Source organism: Lutra lutra, chromosome 16 (assembly GCF_902655055.1).
Source record: "Lutra lutra chromosome 16, mLutLut1.2, whole genome shotgun sequence".
In the NCBI taxonomy this organism is placed as follows: Eukaryota; Metazoa; Chordata; class Mammalia; order Carnivora; family Mustelidae; genus Lutra; species Lutra lutra.
The window spans coordinates 39936971-39955998 of record NC_062293.1 but is presented as its reverse complement, the minus strand read 5'-3'; the positions used below and the strand labels follow the sequence as shown (position 1 = coordinate 39955998).

Sequence of the window (19028 nt, the reverse complement as noted above, 5' to 3'; positions counted from 1 at the left end):
CCAAGCAGAGGCCCCTGTGAGACACAGACATGGGCATCATGTGTCTTTCCAGGTCCCTGCCTTGTTCCTCAAGCTTTAGGGTCAACAGCATCACCTTTGTCCCAGGCTTGTCCACACTGACCTGTCATCACACAGGTGCAGAAAGTGGGCCTTTTGTGGTTTGGCACTAAGGAAGGACTTTTTGCCAGTCAGAGGAGTTTGATGGTGAGGTGGGCTGCCTGGGGAGGCTGTGGGCCCCTGCCATCGTCATTGATGGAGCAGAAGAGTCATCCTTCAACGTATTGTGTGTGTGTGTGTGTGTGTGTGTGGAAGTGGCCGAGGAGGGCTTAGACACTCCTAACATGTCCCCAGCCCCAAAACTGTGGGGCTCAGGAGACGACTCAAAGCTCAGTGTGTGAAGATGGTTCTAGAAGATGAGCTCACAGAGCTGGGGAGTTCCAGAAGGCCCTAGGTCAGTCTGGAGTCTGCTCTCCCCCATCATTCTCTGAAAGCTGGGTGCCTCGGGCCCTAGCAGTATCATGGGGGTGTCTTGAGCTGAAGCAGGGTGTTGGGTCCCTGCTGCTGCCGCCTGTCACTGCCGTGTCAGCTCTGGTGGGGACGACACCTGACCAGTGAGCTCCCTTCCCCTCTTCCTGCAACTGTTGGCCAAGGCCCTGGCTGGCCTGGTCGGAGAGGGGCATAGAAAAAGAAAGGGGGTGGTCAGAAATGGGCAGGGGGAGTCCTGGGCTGGGAGAGCACCAAGTTGAGAGAGAGCGGGGAGATCTTGTTGATGGTGTCTGGCCTCTGATTCACCAGCCCCTCACTCCTTACACCCCTCGACCTGCCATGACATGCTCAGGATGAAATTAATTTCAAGTCGCTTTGCTACAAAAAGTCAAAAAACAGTCTCTGTAGAGAAGTGAACTTGGTTTCCTCATCTGGAAATGGGGGCTATTACTCCTTTGCCCCTTGAGTTGTTGAGAGGATTAGATGAGATTAAATTAGAAAACATCCAGCAAAGGCCCAGCACAGTGTCTGCTGGGTGTGAAGAGCTTAGTGAGGTCCCCTCTCCATCGCCTCCCCATCCCCCACTTTGGTGGAGAAGGTTTGTGCTCTTGGGGTCAGGACCTCAGGATGCTTTAGAGTAAGCAGCACCTTTGAGCAGCCACTCCGTCCTCTCAACTCGGCTTAGTTCTGAGGATATGAAGCTACACAGGGCAGCCATTGTTCCTTGGAAGTCCTCTTCTGGTAGGAACAACTACCGTATGTTACAGTCTTGTGGGACAGGGGGACGGCAGAAGCCACAGGGTGCTCAGGGCGTGCTGGGGAGCTGGAGGACTCACCTGTGATGTGACCCATGAAGTATGAGTAAGAGTTCGCCATGTAGAGGAAGGAGCAGGTTAGGGCTCCAGGCAGCCGATTGTCATGAGCGAAGACGGCAGTACTGGAACTCCCGGCATGAGGGAGAGACAGGTCTGCACGCCTAGAAGCAGCGATGAAGGGAGCCAACCCCAGGTGGCAGGTGGTCGGGCTTTTCATTTAAAAAACTCATGGTGGTAAATGTGTCTAGAATAGTTTGGAAAACGGGTCAGGACTGGATGCAAGGAGCCCATCAGCGTGCTGGGAAGGGGGGGTCGGAACAAAGGGCAAGATGGTGCTCTGGGAGGCAGGGCAGAATCCACAGCACTTGGGGATCGACCGGCTGGGGATGGGTGAAGGGTGTAGAGACAGAAGGAGTAAAGAAGGCCATCTGTATTTCTAACTCAGATAAATGTGTTTAAACCAAAAATGTTAGGAGTTATTTTTTTTTAAAGATTTTTACTTATCTATTTGAGAGAGAGTGAGGGAGATCACAGAGGGAGAACAGAGCTTCAGAGCTCTGTGCTGAGTGGAGAGCCCCATGCGGGGCCTGATCCCGGGACCCTGGGATCATGACCTGAGTCGAAGGCAGATGCTTAACTGACTAAGCCACCCAGGCACCCCAGTTATAAGCTTAAACTCAAGAATGTTTTAAATCCAAAAAGGAAAGGCTTTAAGGAAGCCAATTTTAGTGGGAACATGAGTTCTGTTTTGGACATGATGTGGGATATCCAAGTGGAGAAGCCCAGGAGGCAGCTACAGATGAGGTCGGCTGCTCTGGGGAAGACAGGCTTCAACGTCATCAGCCTGCAGGTGGCAGTTAACTGTGGGGCCACCCAGAGGGTATTCTGGAGAGAGAGAGAGAGAAGAGGGCTCAGGGTAGAAATACCTGGAAAGCATACCAATTTTTGAGATGGCGTAGGCAATCAGAAGAAATAGCCCAAGAAGAAGCAGGGAACCCAGAAGAGAGGGCATCACAGAAGTCAAGAGAGGCAAGAGATTCAACAGGTGGTTTGGGCAATGGTGCGAAAGGCTGCTGAGCGCCCCCATGGGTCAAGAACTCACGAGGCCCACTGGACAGGGCAGAATAGCGTCAGGTGTGTAGTGATGCAGGTGGTCAAGCTAAATTCCACTGGGCTGAGCACACATGAGGAGATGAGAAAACAGTAAATTTTCCTGTAGAAGTTTCCATGAGAAAAGAAGGAGAGAGACTGATCAGTATAGATGGTGGTGAGGCCTGTGTGCATCAGGAGAAGAGGTAGGAAGAGGTGCTGAGGACAGTGGCTGAGGACACTGGTAGAGGAGCGATGGCGGGGGAGCAAGACTGAGAGGCAGGAAAGGGTGAAGTCTGGAGCTCGCAGGCATGACGGGCCTTGACTAGCATCGAGGCCCTGCATCCCAACACTAGAGAGGTGAAGACAAGCGGGACGAGGCTACTGGTGCCTCTCTGAGGCAGGAGGTGAGGTCTTCTGGGAGCTTGGGTGGGACGGGGCCGAGGGCAGTAATGAGCATCTAGAATGTTCTTTGAGGGAAACGGGAGAGAGAAAGCTGGCCCAAGACAAGCGCTCGTGCTGGTGTCAGAGGATTTCATCAGAGAAATAACAAGAACCCATTTATAGTACAAAGAGCTAGGTTTTCTCTGGGCTTTTCTCCCGTCATTCACTCCTTCAACAATCTTCTGAGGCAGAGGTTACTCATTTCCTCCTTGGCCAGCTGGAGACGATGAGGATCAGGAAGTGTCTGAAGTCAGAGACATTGTGCAGGTTGGAGGTGGGCTTCAGACTCAAGGCTCACTGCAGAGCCACACCCTTAACCCACCTTGTCATCCTCCATGGTGTGAAGGTCCAGTGGGTTTCGAGGCCATGTGTTTTTAAGGACGCCATTCATGAGGTCCTGTGGCTGTTCTGTTTTTTGACTCAATGAAGGCAGACAGCAAGTACGATGGGGGTAGGGTCATGGGAGACACGGAAGGTGTGCCAGAGAGACGGGAATGGAAGGTGGCAGAGGGCGGCAGTAGCGAGATGCTCGGATGGCCTTGGGAGTGGGTGGCTGAGACCGAGTGAAGGTGAAGGTCATAACCAGGTGCAAACGTCCTTCATGATGCTGAGGGCTGGCCCGCAGAGCCAGCGCAAGAGGCCAACCCAAGGAGCGGCTCTAGGAGAGCGTTCCCTTGACAACAGGGGCAGGGTGGGGACTGACTGACACTCTGAGGACATTGCTAGGCCCTTGCCCTCCTGGATCATCTGGCTCACGGCCAGACCTCATGGGGTTTGGAGTCACATAAACGTTGCTCCTTCCTAGTTGTGCGACATAGGGCTTCAGGATGCGACGATGCCTGGCAAGTAGTACAGGGCTCCAAATATGCTCCTTTTCTTTCCCCTCTTCCTCTCTCCGCTCTGGGGGCAGGTGTAAAGTGGGATGGAGGGGAGCTGGCCTCAGGGAACCCTCTCCGGGATCTGGGATCTCGGGCGCATGGCTGATGCTTCCTCGGGGCTGCAAGGGAGCTGGTGTGCAGTATTGGCACCTTTTCCCCTTGACCTAGGTATGCTCAGAGCCCTTTTTTCTTCGTCTTCCAAGGGTGACCTTCTGTGAGTGGTGGAGCAGGGCTGTTGAACTGCCTGCCCTCTCAAAACCCAGCCGTGAGCCAGCGTGGCGGGGGCTGTGCTTCCGCCACCTGCATGGAAGCCAGGAGCCAGGCTCCTAGCAAGCAGCTGTGCCCGCCAGGGAGCATGTTGCTGGCCTTCGCCTCTCTGCTTGGCTGCCTGCTCACCTCCAGCCAGGCCAAGGTCTACAGCCGCTGTGAGCTGGCCAAGGTGCTCCAGGACTTCGGCCTGGAGGGCTACCGGGGATCCACCCTGGCTGACTGTGAGGACTGCCCCCACCCCCAGCCTCGGCTGCCCCTCCCTGCTCCCCTCCCTCCCCGCTCTCCCTCCTGGGCTGTGGTCTCAGAAGCTTTCTCAGCCTCAGCCCTCCTTTGTCCACCCAGAGTGCTAGGACCCTACGGGTGGACAACATTTAGCACAAGTTGAATCTCTAATTGGCTGCAGGCAGCCCCATCAGCCTGTTCCTGCCCGCCCCTGCCGCTGTCACTGAAGTCAACAGCCAAAGAAACAGAAAGGCTTAGTTCCCTAATTGCAATGGCAGCCAAGAGGATAGGATGTTCCCATGCAGGTTTAGGCTAAACTGAGCAAACCAGGAAGAGCAGACTCTTCAAGCCGCTGGTAGCTTCGGGAAGCTGTGAGGTCCAGCCACGTCTGGCTCATTTCTCTCTCGTTCTAGCTCCCTTGCCAACACTCTTCCTGGGTCTTCCTCAGTTTGCCTCTAAAGATCTAGCTCTTGTGTGTTCACCCCACAAAGATGTCTTGGGCCCCACTGTGCGCAGAGCGGTGAGATGGCAGGAAGGAAGGAGGCCCGAGGGACAGACTTGCCTCTGGCTGTTTGGTAGCTATGGTGGCCCCAAACGAGTCCCTTGTCCCCCTGAGGCTGTCTGTCTGGAGGCCCTGGGGAAGTAGGCGGGAGGACAGCCGCCCCGCCCACCTTGGAGCAGGAGCTGAGGCTCAGGGGAGTTCGCGCGTGGCCCCCGCACCCACACCTGAGTGTCCCGGTCTACGCTGGCCTCGGTCACCCGACCCTCGGGCCTGCATCTCCACCCTACCCAGGGGTCTGTCTTGCTTACTTCACGAGTGGCTTCAACACAGCTGCTGTGGACCATGAGGCTGACGGGAGCACCAACAACGGCATCTTCCAGATCAACAGCCGGAAGTGGTGCAAAACCCTCAACCCAGAGGTCCCTAACCTGTGCCAGACTTACTGCTCCGGTAGGCGGGGCCCCAGTCGGGGGTGGCGGGGCCGCGCCTCTGCGCGCGGCTGCGCTGCTTCCCTGCTGGTGCTTGTGATCCTCGCCAGCGTCTCCGAGTGGGGGATCCCCCCGCGCCCCTCTGGGCCTACCAGGGGGAGAGGGGCGGGGCAAGAGATGGGGGCGGGTCCGCCATGAATCTGATGGGAGATTGTTCGGAGCGCTGTAGGAGGGCGGGAGGGGAGTGGGAGAGTGAGACCTGGGTTTCCGAAGGGAACAAGAGACAGGGTTGGGTTTAGGATGGAGAAGGGCGTGTGTGTGTGTGTGTGTGTGTGTGTGTGTGTGTGTGTGTGTGAGAGAGAGAGAGAGAGAGAGAGAGAAAGACAGACAGACTTTGGATGTCCAGTTCTGTCCGCTGTTCCTTCACCATGTGTCTCTGCCTCCCACCCCAGACTTGTTGAATCCTAACCTTAAGAACACTGTTATCTGTGCCATGAAGATTACGCAACAGCCCCAGGGTCTGGCCAGCTGGTAGGTAACTGGGGCTAGTGCCCCCCACCAAGGCTGATGTGGCCGGGACTGGTGGGTAACCAGGGCTAGCCTACCCCTCACCCCGCCCCAAGGCTGATGTGGCCAGGACTGGTGGACAGCAGCAGGCAACAACTCTTTCCTGAGTGCTCACGTTGTCCCAGCCACCATTCCGTGGCCTCACAGTCTGATCTGCACCCAACTTTTGGCCGCAGGGGTTACTGTCCCTGACGTCGTTACAGGCAACACACTGGGTGTCAGGGAGGGTAAGCAATTCACTGGGACTCCTGGAGCCAAGCCTGGCTCTGCCACTTATGCTTCTGTTAGGATGTCTGCCTGCAGGCCTGGATCTGGTCAGCCTTCTTTGTTTAACGGTGGCATCGTCACCGAAACTAACTTAGGTAGAGAAGCCCAAGATGTACAACAGATCGAAGAAGTGATTCGGGGCTTGAAGCATAGTGGGGGGATGAGGGTGAGCACTTTGGAGCCTCACCGTGTCAACCTTTTCTTTTTCCGTCTCTTTCCCACAAGATGGCCTTTGGGGCAGCTATGCCCACAGGCGAGGGGTTGGGTGAGCGTCCCGTGGGGTCCTGGACTAGATCCTTGGTTCCCAGACGGCCTTCTGAGACAATGGCCCGCAGACTTCTCTGAAGGGGGTCTCGTTGCTGAGTCTCCAACCTCCCTTTCCTCACATTTCCGAATGAGAGAGCAGCAGGGGCAGGATGTGGGGAGGGTGAGATACTCCAGGTGGCTCCCAGAGCTACAGGCAGATGTGACGGTCAGAAGGCAGGTAAAGGAATTTGGGAGGCAGTGGGTATCAGCCCAGGAGCAGAGGGAAGCGGGGAGCGGGGGGGGGGGAGACAAAGGACAGGGGCATGTAGGGAAGCCTTTACAGGAGTCCCGGTGAGAGATCCCTGGTCTGCACTAGGACAGTTGCTCAGCTGATGGACAGGAGGGAGGTTGGCCAGGAGGGGCTGTATGGAGGCATGGGAACAGGTGATATGTGGCAGTGAGGGAGAGGAGGAGGCAGAAATGACTGGGAATCTAGAGAACGTCCGACATGAGCCTTGACCGTGGCTGCAGCTTTGGAGATGTGTTGGTCTGAGAAGAGCTGATGCCCTAGGAACTGGGTCTGGAGTGAGGCAGGCCCAGCAGGACATAGCTGTAAGATCAGGATGGGTGAGTACAGGCTTGGCAGGGCTCTAAGGGCTTGAGATCATGGAGGGACTACCCAGGAATGGTAGTACCATTGGTCCTGTTGGGTTCCATCAAAGAACAGCTCTCTTTTGTACGCTGCGAGAAAATTTGTGGCAGGTATAACTCGTGACAGATGGCTGAGGCTAATAACAGGCAGTGGCCCCAGAAACTAGAAAGGGCACTGTTTATTCCCTCCACCTGCACATGTGGGAGCTTGCCTGTGCTGGGCTCTGTGCTGGGTACTGGGCTGCAGAGAGCCTGAGATCCAAGTCTGCCCTTGGGGTTCTTACGGTCTAATGGGAGAGGCAAACAAGCCCGCTGACCACACCTCGTTGATGGATCTGTAGAGGCCCTCTGGGGTACTCTTGGTCATCAGGCTCTTTAACATTGACATCATGGAATCACCTTAGTTTGGAACCCCCGAGAACTGGGGGCCCTGGCACCCCAGGATCTTGCCTATCTTCCTCAAGATGCTTGCGTGACAATGGAGCAAGGTAATGGTCCTGAAAGGGCCTCTAAGCCATAGTTACCGACAATGGAAAGACCTGGATTGGTGGCGAAGGGGAAGTGGGTGTGACTGCAGTTCTGTTGTTTACTGGCTGTGGATCTTGGGGGAGGAATTTTGCATCTGAGTCTCGGTGTTTCATTTGGAATATAGGGAATGCAGTATCTGCCTTATCCACATTCCAGGTCTGCCCGGGGGTGGAGCAGGGTGCAGACAAACGAGTGATGGATGGGACAGTGCTATGTAGACTGTAAAGGGCTGTACACTTGTAGGGCGTCATGACTGTCTGCAGAAGGAGCACAATGTGGGAAAAGAGCTTTGGACTGGGGTTCTGGACTTTTGCCACTGACTTCTGGGTGAACTTGAACAAATTACCCTGTATCTCCATTGGTAAAACAAGGAGGCTAGATAGATGACATTTTAAAGGCCATGCTTGTCCTTTTTTACTTCTTTTAGGGGGTTCTTTCCTCATTAGCAGGGTTAAGTAGCCCTCTTTCCCTTGCTAGCCCCTCTCCTTACTGTGGTTTAGAGTCCATGCCTCCTTCCTGTTCTTCTCTGAGCAAGGACTGAAGGCTGCAGCTGATTTGGTCTCTCCTCTTCCCCATCTTCCATCCTCAGGGAGGCCTGGAGGCGTCACTGCCAGGGGAAGGACCTCAGCGACTGGGTGGATGGCTGTGACTTATAGGACCCTCTGTGGATGACCAGGCCACGCACAGCAGGCTGGGAGATGTGGTTTGGTCTCTGACCCAGGCTTGGGAAGACAAGCCGATCAATAAAATATCGTCTAATATAAGTGTGGCTCTCAGCTGTCACTGTGTTTCCAGGTGGCACGTCAGAGTTTCTTTGCCAGTCCATCTGGGCTGGGCTCCAGATGAGCTCTAAAAAGCCTACCACAGAAGGCTTGCCTCCATTCCTGGAGACCTGGTCATGGTGGGTGGGGGAGGGGGGCCTCAGTGCCTCCCTTGTCCACACCTGGTAGAGTTTCTTAGACCCTTTACCTGGATCTAGGTTTGCCTGATGTAGCAAAACAAACAAAAAACAAATAATGATAACCAAAACAGAATGCCCAAGTTAAATTTGAAATTTGGATAGACAACAAATAAATTTTACTATACATATGTCCCAAATATTGCATGGGACACACTTGTATTAAAAAATGATGTGTTGGGCGCCTGGGTGGCTCAGTGGGTTAAGCCGCTGCCTTCAGCTCAGGTCATGATCCCAGGGCCCTGGGATCGAGTCCCGCGTCGGGCTCTCTGCTCGGCAGGGAGCCTGCTTCCCTCTCTCTCTCTCTCTCTCCCTCTGCCTGCCTCTCTGTCTACTTGTGATCTGTCAAATAAATAAATAAAATCTTAAAAAAAAAATGATGTGTTGTTTGGGGATCGTGTGTTGTTTGGGGAATATGGGTGGCTCAGTTGGTTAAGTGTCTGACTCTCTTTTTTTCTTTTAGATTTGTTTATTATTTATTGGGGGGGAGGGTTGGGGAGGGACAGAGGAAGAGGGAGAGAGAGAATCTCAAGTAGATTCTGTGCTGACCAGAAGCTTGATCCCACAACCCCACGATTATAACCTGAGCTGAAATCAAGAATCAGATGCTTAACTGACTGAGCCACCCAGGCATCTCCACAGATAAATTTAATTGAGCAAAGTTTTTCTTGGACATCCCCCCTGCCATCGGAGCCTGCCTCCCAAGAATGAACTGAGCTCACTCTATATCCTGCCCCTTCCTGCCCTCCCCCTCCCTCAAGTTCAGTTCTCCATCCCAGGTCTGCCTTATCCACGAACAGTTTCGTGCTGCAGAATTATTTCTCAGAAACGAAATGAAATTCTCCGTCCCCTCCTTCTAACTGATCTCATCTAGGCATGAGGGAGAAGGATCGAGCAAATTGACACCAATGTAAGAGAATTCTTATCAACTTAACTCAATCGCCAGTTGGGAGAATTTGGGGGCAGTGTGAGACAGGAATGAAAAAAGTGCAGGCGATGTGGGAGGGAAATATTCTGAGCGAATGAAGCTGGTTAGCATGACCCTGAGATCATAACCTGAGCTGACATCAAGAGTTGAACGCTCATTCGACTGAGCCACCCAGGAGCTCCAAGAGTCAGATTCTTGATTTCGGCTCAGGGTTATGAGATCGAGCCCTGCATTGGGCTCAGCCCTGAGAGTGGAGACTGCTTGGGATTCTCTCCCTCCTTGTCCCTCTGTCAACAGCGCCACCGCTGCCACCACTTGTGTGTGAATTCTCTCTCTCCTTCTTTCCAAAAAACAAAAACAAAAATGAAAACAATGATGTGTTGTGTACCTGAAACTCAAATGTAGCTAGGCATCCTATATATACATACATTTTTAGGCATCCTATATTTTATCTGGCAACCTTATCTGGGTCTGCTGTGGTGTACCCCAGGCTTGTTTGGGGGTGGTCCTGGGGACATTTGTTTTCTGTGGCTCTGGTCACAGAGGGTGGCCACAGTGGAGATTTGCTAACACACTAGCAGACCCCAAGGCGTGGTTCATCTTGAATGGAGACAGCCTTGGGCTTCAGCTAGACTCTTACCCTGCTCTCCAGTGCCCTCTAGTGCCAGGAAATTCAAGTGCTGGTGGCTGTCGCAGCCTGGAAAGGATTTTACCCCTGGTGCTGCTGACCATTGCTGGGAGGCTGGAGGATTGGGTGGAGGGTAGGGATGGCTTCCCGGCAGCAGCAAACCGCACTTCTCTGCCTTCCTCAATATGTGGGGAGCTCAGAAGGAGGCAGCACTGTTTTCCATTAACCTCGCCTTCAGTGTCTCAGGTCTCTTGGGACGGGGGTACTGGTTGAGGCAGTCCTTCCTGAAGGAGGAAGGTGGGCAGTCTCAGGGTCACTGTGGATGTGGTAGTAAGAGAAGCAACCAAGGGGCTGACTGAGAGGCTGAGCCCTGAGTTGAGATGATCGATTCTTCTTGGAAGGGCTTAGAGAACCCTGCAGTTCTCTGATTGAGGCATGGCAGGTGCTTCCCCAGGAGGAGAGAAGACTGTGATGTCGACCGCCCCTCCCCACCGAGCTGCCATCTCCGAATCCACCAACAAATCCACCAAATCCACTCAGCAAACAGCAGAGGGGTGGCTAAGGGTCGTAACTGGCAAGGCAGGCCAGTTTCCTGCACCTGCTGGTCTGGTGTTGGGCCACTTGCCTTGCCAGGGCGTAACTGTCCCTGCCTTATGTCCCACCTTGGCTTTTGCTTTGGCTTCCCCATGGAGCTCTTGTCTCCATGTCGAGGTGACGCCAGAACGTGAGGGCTGCTCATACACGTGGACGGTGGTGAAGGAGCGGCTCCTTGCTGGGAGCTGGGTGTCAGGGGATCAATGACAAATGGATCCATTCTCATTAAGTCATGGGGAGATACTGCTCTCTTTTTAACATGAAAGCAACACTGTGTGCCTACTGTGTGCCATGCATCATCTAATCTAGACCCTGGAACAGTTACTATAATGGAGCTGCCTTTGTCATCCCCATTCTGCAGGTAAGGACATGGGGGCTCAGAAGAGATAAATTTGCACCCAGGTAAATATGATTCCATGTGCTCTTAGGTCGCTGTTCTTTGCTTCCCCGGGAGGAGAGAGTCACAGTCCCCTGCAGTCTGTGCTCTCCTTCACCTGGCCCGTGTCCCCCGGCCCATTGTCTCTAGGTGATGCCTATCCTCTGTTTCAGCCTCATTTTAGGTTTCTGCTGCCTACAACCAGATGATTGCTCCACTGGGTCCCGGTCATTCAGGAGTAGATGGTCCTTGGAATCAAAGCACGAGTTTTAAAAGGACATGGAGGCTGACATGATGGCCTCAGGCCCCTCCCCAGAATAGGGCTGGACACCAGCAGGTCTGGATATGGGATCCTGGAGAGCTGGACTGGGGGGTGGACCAGGAGCATGTGGTGATGGAAGAGAGGAAGCCAGGGGAGAGCCCTCACCTGTTCATGAAGGTTAAATGGTCCATAGGTCCACCTGCAAATCCCAGTTTCTAAGTGATGTTCTCAGACTGAGTAGAGTAACCAGGCTACCTCCTCGTGCCTCCTTGCTTCCATGTCACACTCTCACCCCACATTCCATTGCTCACTATGTCCTGTCTCTTTTCCCTTTCTAATATCTCTGGGAACTCTCCCTCCTGTCCATCCCAGATACCACTGCTTTAACTCAAGCCCCGTCACTTCTTTCCTGGGGCAGCAGCCTCGTGAGGGTGTCCCTTGCCATCCCACCTCCTCCCTTCCTTGAGCTTTCCACCTCGCTACTCCCTTGCATCCTGACCACGATGGCTTTCGGTTATAGTCCAAGTTCCTTGGCTTGGTACACAAGATCTTTCCCAAGCCAGGATCTGCTGACATCTTCTCAACTGTTCAGAAGATTTTCCCCTGGTGGATTTTATCCCTGGCTGCTTCCTACCTGTCGCCATCCCCTGCCATACCTTCCAATGCACGCACTCCAGCCAATCATCACGCTTGTTTCCACCGTGCGGCTTTCACACCTGTGCTTGGGTCTTCCTGGAATGCTACTTCCTTAGATCCTTGAGTGGCTGTTTGTCTCCAGCCAGCTCTTGTCTCAATATCACATCCTCAGATTTCCTTCTCTGACCACCAGAGCTGAAGGAAGCTCCTCTCCCCTCTTGTCATGATCTTACCACCGTAGCATAAGTTACTTTGGGAGATGATTTTATGCACGGGTGAATTTATATACATCCCATTTTCCGTCTCCTCATACTAGATGGGAAGCACTATGAGGGCAGGAAATGGGTGTGTTCCTTCTCTTTCCAGCACTTGGAATAGAGGCTGGCACATAGTGGGTTCTCAGTGAATCAATGAGCCTGTTGAATGCATGACTGATGCATGAAGGAATGAACGGTGGGCAGTCAGCTACTGTTTGCAGAATGGGTGAATGAATGAGCCCTGATACTTTCTTTCAATAGAGCAGCGGTTCATGCAACGGTATTAAGTACCAGCTAAGTGTCAGGCCTTAGGCATCCCTCCAGACAGACCCATTGCTCCTCCTGAGCCCTCTTGGGGAGGTTCCCTACCTCTCAGAGGAGGACAAACCCGGCTGCTTTTCATCCAAGTCCCATTTCCTTTCCCCTTGGCCATGTCTTTTTTTTTTTTTTTTTTTTTACTTCATAGGACAACTTTTTATTTCTTTTCTTTTTAATTTAAAAATTTTTTTTTATTATTTTTTATAAACATATAATATATTTTTATCCCCAGGGGTACAGGTCTGTGAATTGCCAGGTTTACACACTTCACAGCACATACCCTCCCCAATGTCCATAACCCCACTCCCCTCCTCCTAACCCCCCTCCCCCCAGCAACCCTCAGTTTTTTGTGAGATTAAGAGTCACTTATGGTTTGTCTCCCTCCCAATCCCATCTTGTTTCATTTATTCTTCTCCTACCCCCTTAACCCCCCATGTCGCATCTCCACTTCCTCATATCAGGGAGATCATATGATAGTTGTCTTTCTCCAATTGACTTATTTCGCTAAGCATGATACCCTCTAGTTCCATCCATGTCGTCGCAAATGGCAAGATCTCATTTCTTTTGATGGCTGCATAGTATTCCATTGTGTATATATACAACATCTTCTTTATCCATTCATCTATTGAGGACATCTAGGCTCTTTCCATAGTTTGGCTATTGTAGACATTGCTGCTATAAACATTCGGGTGCACGTGCCCCTTCGGATCACTACATTTGTATCTTTAGGGTAAATACCCAGTAGTGCAATTGCTGGGTCCCACGGTAGTTCTATTTTCAACATTTTGAGGAACCTCCATGCTGTTTTCCAGAGTGGTTGCACCAGCTTGCATTCCCACCTACAGTGTAGGAGGGTTCCCCTTTCTCCGCATCCTCGCCAGCATCTGTCATTTCCTGACTTGTTAATTTTAGCCATTCTGACTGGTGTGAGGTGATATCTCATTGTGGTTTTGATTTGTATTTCCCTGATGCTGAGTGATATGGAGCACTTTTTCATGTGTCTGTTGGCCATCTGGATGTCTTCTTTGCAGAAATGTCTGTTCATGTCCTCTGCCCATTTCTTGATTGGATTATTTGTTCTTTGGGTGTTGAGTTTGCTAAGTTTTTTATAGATTTTGGACACTAGCCCTTTATCTGATATGTCGTTCGCAAATATCTTCTCCCGTTCTGTCAGTTGTCTTTTGGTTTTGTTCACTGTTTCCTTTGCTGTGCAAAAGCTTTTGATCTTGATAAAATCCCAAAAGTTCATTTTTGCCCTCGCTTCCCTTGCCTTTGGTGATGTTCCTAGGAAGATGTTGCTGTGGCTGACGTCGAAGAGGTTGCTGCCTGTGTTCTCCTCAAGGATTTTGATGGATTCCTTTCTCACATTGAGATCCTTCATCCATTTTGAGTCTCTTTTCGTGTGTGGTGTAAGGAAATGATCCAATTTCATTTTTCTGCATGTGGCTGTCCAATTTTCCCAACACCATTTATTGAAGAGGCTGTCTTTGTTCCATTGGACATTCTTTCCTGCTTTGTCGAAGATGAGTTGACCATAGAGTTGAGGGTCCATTTCTGGGCTCTCTATTCTGTTCCATTGACCTATGTGTCTGTTTTTGTGCCAGTACCATGCTGTCTTGAGGATGACAGCTTTGTAATAGAGCTTGAAGTCCGGAATTGTGATGCCACCAACTTTGGCTTTCTTTTTCAATATTGCTTTGGCTATTCGAGGTCTTTTCTGGTTCCATATAAATTTTAGGATTATTTGTTCCATTTCTTTGAAAAAAATGGATGGTACTTTGATAGGAATTGCATTAAATGTGTAGATTGCTTTAGGTAGCATAGACATTTTCACAATATTTATTCTTCCAATCCAGGAGCATGGAACATTTTTCCATTTCTTTGTGTCTTCCTCAATTTCTTTCATGAGTACTTTATAGTTTTCTGAGTATAGATTCTTAGTCTCTTTGGTTAGGTTTATTCCTAGGTATCTTATAGTTTTGGGTGCAATTGTAAATGGGATGGACTCCTTAATTTCTCTTTCTTCTGTCTTGTTGTTGGTGTAGAGAAATGCAACTGATTTCTGTGCATTGATTTTATATCCTGACACTTTACTGAATTCCTGTACAAGTTCTAGCAGTTTTGGAGTGGAGTCTTTTGGGTTTTCCACATAGAGTATCATATCATCTGCGAAGAGTGATAGTTTGACTTCTTCTTTGCCGATTTGGATGCCTTTAATTTCCTTTTGTTGTCTGATTGCTGAGGCTAGGACTTCTAGTACTATGTTGAATAGCAGTGGTGATAACGGACATCCCTGCCGTGTTCCTGACCTTAGCGGAAAAGCTTTCAGTTTTTCTCCATTGAGAATGATATTTGCGGTGGGTTTTTCATAGATGGCTTTGATAATATTGAGGTATGTGCCGTCTATCCCCACACTTTGAAGAGTGTTGATCAGGAAGGGATGCTGTACTTTGTCAAATGCTTTTTCAGCATCTATGGAGAGTATCATATAGTTCTTGTTCTTTCTTTTATTAATGTGTTGTATCACACTGATTGATTTGCGGATGTTGAACCAACCTTGCAGCCCTGGAATAAATCCCACTTGGTCGTGGTGAATAATTCTTTTAATGTACTGTTGAATCCTATTGGCTAGTATTTTGGCGAGAATTTTCGCATCTGTGTTCGTCAAGGATATTGGTCTGTAGTTCTCTTTTTTGATGGGATCCTTGTCTGGTTTTGGGATCAAGGTGATGCTGGCCTCATAAAATGAGTTTGGAAGTTTTCCTTCCATTTCTATTTTTTGGAACAGTTTCAGGAGAATAGGAATTAGTTCTTCTTTAAATGTTTGGTAGAATTCCCCCGGGAAGCCATCTGGCCCTGGGCTTTTGTTTGTTTGGAGATTTTTGATGACTGTTTCAATCTCCTTACTGGTTATGGGTCTGTTCAGGTTTTCTATTTCTTTCTGGTTCAGTTGTGGTAGTTTATATGTCTCTAGGAACGCATCCATTTCTTCCAGATTGTCAAATTTGTTGGTGTAGAGTTGCTCATAGTATGTTGTTATAATTGTCTGTATTTCTTTGGTGTTAGTTGTGATCTCTCCTCTTTCATTCATGATTTTATTTATTTGGGTCCTTTCTTCTTTTCTTTTTGATAAGTCTGGCCAGGGGTTTGTCAATCTTATTAATTCTTTCAAAGAACCAGCTCCTAGTTTCATTGATTTGCTCTATTTTTTTTTTTTTTTTTGGTTTCTATTTCATTGATTTCTGCTCTGATCTTTATGATTTCTCTTCTCCTGCTGGGTTTAGGGTTTCTTTCTTGTTCTTTCTCCATCTCCTTTAGGTGTAGGGTTAGGTTGTGTACCTGAGACCTTTCTTGTTTCCTGAGAAAGGCTTGTACTGCTATATATTTCCCTCTCAGGACTGCCTTTGTTGTGTCCCACAGATTTTGAACCGTTGTGTTTTCATTATCATTTGTTTCCATGAATGTTTTCAATTCTTCTTTAATTTCCTGGTTGACCCATTCATTCTTTAGAAGGATGCTGTTTAGTCTCCATGTATTTGGGTTCTTTCCAAATGTACTCTTGTGATTGAGTTCTAGCTTCAGAGCATTGTGGTCTGAAAATATGCAGGGAATGATCCTAATCTTTTGATACCAGTTGAGACCTGATTTAGGACCAAGAATGTGATCTATTCTGGAGAATGTTCCATGTGCACTAGAGAAGAAGGTGTATTCTGTTGCTTTGGGATGAAATATATCTGTGATGTCCATCTGGTCCAGTGTGTCATTTAAGGCCTTTATTTCCTTGTTGATCTTTTGCTTGGATGATCTGTCCATTTCAGTGAGGAGAGTGTTAAAGTCCCCTACTATTTTTGTATTATTGTTGATGTGTTTCTTTGATTTTGTTATTAATTGGTTTATATAGTTGGCTGCTCCCACGTTAGTGGCATAGATATTTAAAATTGTTAGATCTTCTTGTTGGACACTTCCTTTGAGTATGATATAGTGTCCTTCCTCATCTCTTATTATAGTCTTTGGCTTAAAATCTAATTGATCTGATATAAGGATTGCCACTCCTGCTTTCTTCTGATGTCCATTAGCATGGTAAATTGTTTTCCACCCCCTCACTTTAGATCTGGAGGCTTCTTTGGGTTTAAAATGAGTTTCTTGTAGACAACATATAGATGGGTTTTGTTTTTTTATCCATTCTGATACCCTGTGTCTTTTGATTGGGGCATTTAGCCCATTAACATTCAGGGTAAGTATTGAGAGATATGAATTTAGTGCCATTGTATTGCCTGTAAGGTGACTGTTATTGTATATTGTCTCTGTTTCTTTCTGATCTACTACTTTTAGGGTCTCTCTTTGCTTAGAGGACCCCTTTCAATATTTCCTGTAGAGCTGGTTTGGTGTTTGCAAATTCTTTCAGTTTTTGTTTGTCCTGGAAGCTTTTAATCTCTCCTTCTATTTTCAATGATAGCCTAGCTGGATATAGTATTCTTGGCTGCATGTTTTTCTCGTTTAGTGCTCTGAATATATCATGCCAGCTCTTTCTGGCCTGCCAGGTCTCTGTGGATAAGTCTGCTGCCAATCTAATATTTTTACCATTGTATGTTACAGACTTCTTTTCCCTGGCTGCTTTCAGGATTTTCTCTTTGTCACTAAGACTTGTAAATTTTACAATTAGGTGCCGGGGTGTGGACCTATTCTTATTGATTTTGAGAGGGGTTCTCTGCACCTCCTGAATTTTGATGCTTATTCCCTTTGCCATATTAGGAAAATTCTCTCCAATAATTCTCTCCAATATACCTTCTGCTCCTCTCTCTCTTTCTTCTTCTTGAATCCCAATTATTCTAATGTTGTTTCATCTTATGGTGTCACTTGTCTCTCGAATTCTCCCCTCATGGTCCAGTAGCTGTTTGTCCCTTCTTTATTCTCTGTCATTTGGTCTTCTATATCGCTAATTCTTTCTTCTGCCTCATTTATCCTAGCAGTGAGAGCCTCCATTTTTGATTGCACCTCATTAATAGCTTTTTTGATTTCAACTTGGTTCGATTTTAGTTCTTTTATTTCTCCAGAAAGGGCTTTTATATCTCCAGAGAGGGTTTCTCTAATATCTTCCATGCCTTTTTTGAGCCCGGCTAGAATCTTGAGAATCGTCATTCTGAACTCTAGATCTGACATATTACCAACGTCTGTATTGGTTAGGTCCCTAGCCTTTGGCACTGCCTCTTGTTCTTTTTTTTTTGTGGTGAACTTTTCTGCCTTGTCATTTTGTCCAGATAAGAGTATATGAAGGAGCAAGTAAAATACTAAAAGGGTGGCAAAGACCCCAGGAAAATATGCGTTAACCAAATCAGAAGAGATCACAAATTGTGGGGGGGGGAGGGGATAAAAAGAGGTTCAGAAAGAAAGAAAGAAAAAAGAAACAATTAAAAAAAGAAAACGAATAAAGAAAAATATAAAAAAGAAAAAATATATATGTATTAGATAAACTAGTTAAAAAACGTTAAAAAAGAAAAGGGTAAAAGTTAAAAAAAATTTAGCAGAAGAAGAGAAAAAAAATTGAAAAAGAAAAAAAAAATTAAATTAACTGCAAGGCTAAAGAATCATGGGGAGAAAGCCATGAGTTCCGTGCTTTGCTTTCTCCTCCTCTGGAATTCCGCTGCTCTCCTTGGTATTGAAACTGCCCTCCTTGGTAGGTGAACTTGGTCCTGGCTGGATTTCTTGTTGATCTTCTGGGGGAGGGGCCTGTTGTAGTGATTCTTAAGCGTCTTTGCCCCAGGCGGAGTTGCACCGCCCTTACCCGGGGCCGTGCTGAGTAATCCGCTCGGGTTTGCTTTCGGGAGCTTTTGTTCCCTGAGCGCTTTCCGTAGAGTTCCGGAGGACGGGAATGAAGATGGCGGCCTCCAGGTCTCCGGCCCGGAGGAGCCGAGAGCCCGGGGCCCCACTCCTCAGTGCGCCCTCAGAGAACAGCGCCCAATGACTCCCGTCACCCTGGCCTCCGGCCGCGCTCCGAGCTGACCGAGCCTGCGACCGGTTCAAGGTAACCCCAAACTGAGAGTCACTCCTCGGCTCTATCTCTGTAGCCGGCTTCCCCGTTCTAATACCTGCAAGCTCTGTGACACTCAGACACCCCCAATCCTTCTGTCACCCTGCGGGACCTGAGGCCACGCTGACCCTGCGTGGGCTTCACCCCGGTTTAGCCTCTGGAGCGATGTCCCTCAGCGGAACAGACTTTTAAAAGTCTCGATTTTGTGCTCCGTTGCTCCGCCGCTCGCTGGGAGCCGGCCCCTCCCCCCACGGTCTATCTTCCCGTTGCTTTGGGTTCACTTCTCCGCCAGTCCTACCTTTCAGAGAGTGGTTGATTTTCTGTTTCTAGAATTGCTGTTCTTCTTCTCTTCGATCTCCCATTGGATTTTTAGGTGTTTGTAATCTTTAGATAAGCTATTTAGCTGATCTCCTGCTGCCTGAAGTAGTCTTAGCTGCTACTTCTCCGCCATCTTGACTCCTCCTCCTCCTTGGCCATGTCTTACAGAGGAAGTTCAGCATGAATCGGGAAGAGCTGGCACAATGTTTGGTTTTGTTTTTTTTTTCCTTCTTATCCTGACTGCCTGACCTTGGGAAAGTCACCCCACCTCTCTGAGCCTCAGTGGTCCTCAGGGACAAGGGGAGCTGATAAAGACCATCTCACAATATTGC

General features: G+C 49.2%; 1 protein-coding gene across 3 annotated transcripts; it reads left to right on the top strand.

The window, feature by feature from the left end:
- Nucleotides 1–467: 467 nt before the first annotated feature.
- SPACA3 (sperm acrosome associated 3) lies at nucleotides 468–8143 on the top strand. 3 transcript variants are annotated; one of them, XM_047707924.1, is made up of 5 exons: nucleotides 468–611; nucleotides 3916–4203; nucleotides 5037–5156; nucleotides 5587–5665; nucleotides 7983–8143. In XM_047707924.1, exons 2-5 carry the CDS (start codon nucleotides 4017–4019, stop codon nucleotides 8047–8049), a joined length of 453 nt encoding a protein of 150 aa, XP_047563880.1. In that variant the 5' UTR covers nucleotides 468–611; nucleotides 3916–4016; the 3' UTR covers nucleotides 8050–8143. The 3 variants fall into 3 exon arrangements, with proteins under 3 accessions (XP_047563880.1, XP_047563878.1, XP_047563879.1); XM_047707922.1 differs by having other exon boundaries at nucleotides 473–611; nucleotides 4998–5156; XM_047707923.1 differs by having other exon boundaries at nucleotides 474–591; nucleotides 4998–5156.
- Nucleotides 8144–19028: the final 10885 nt, after the last annotated feature.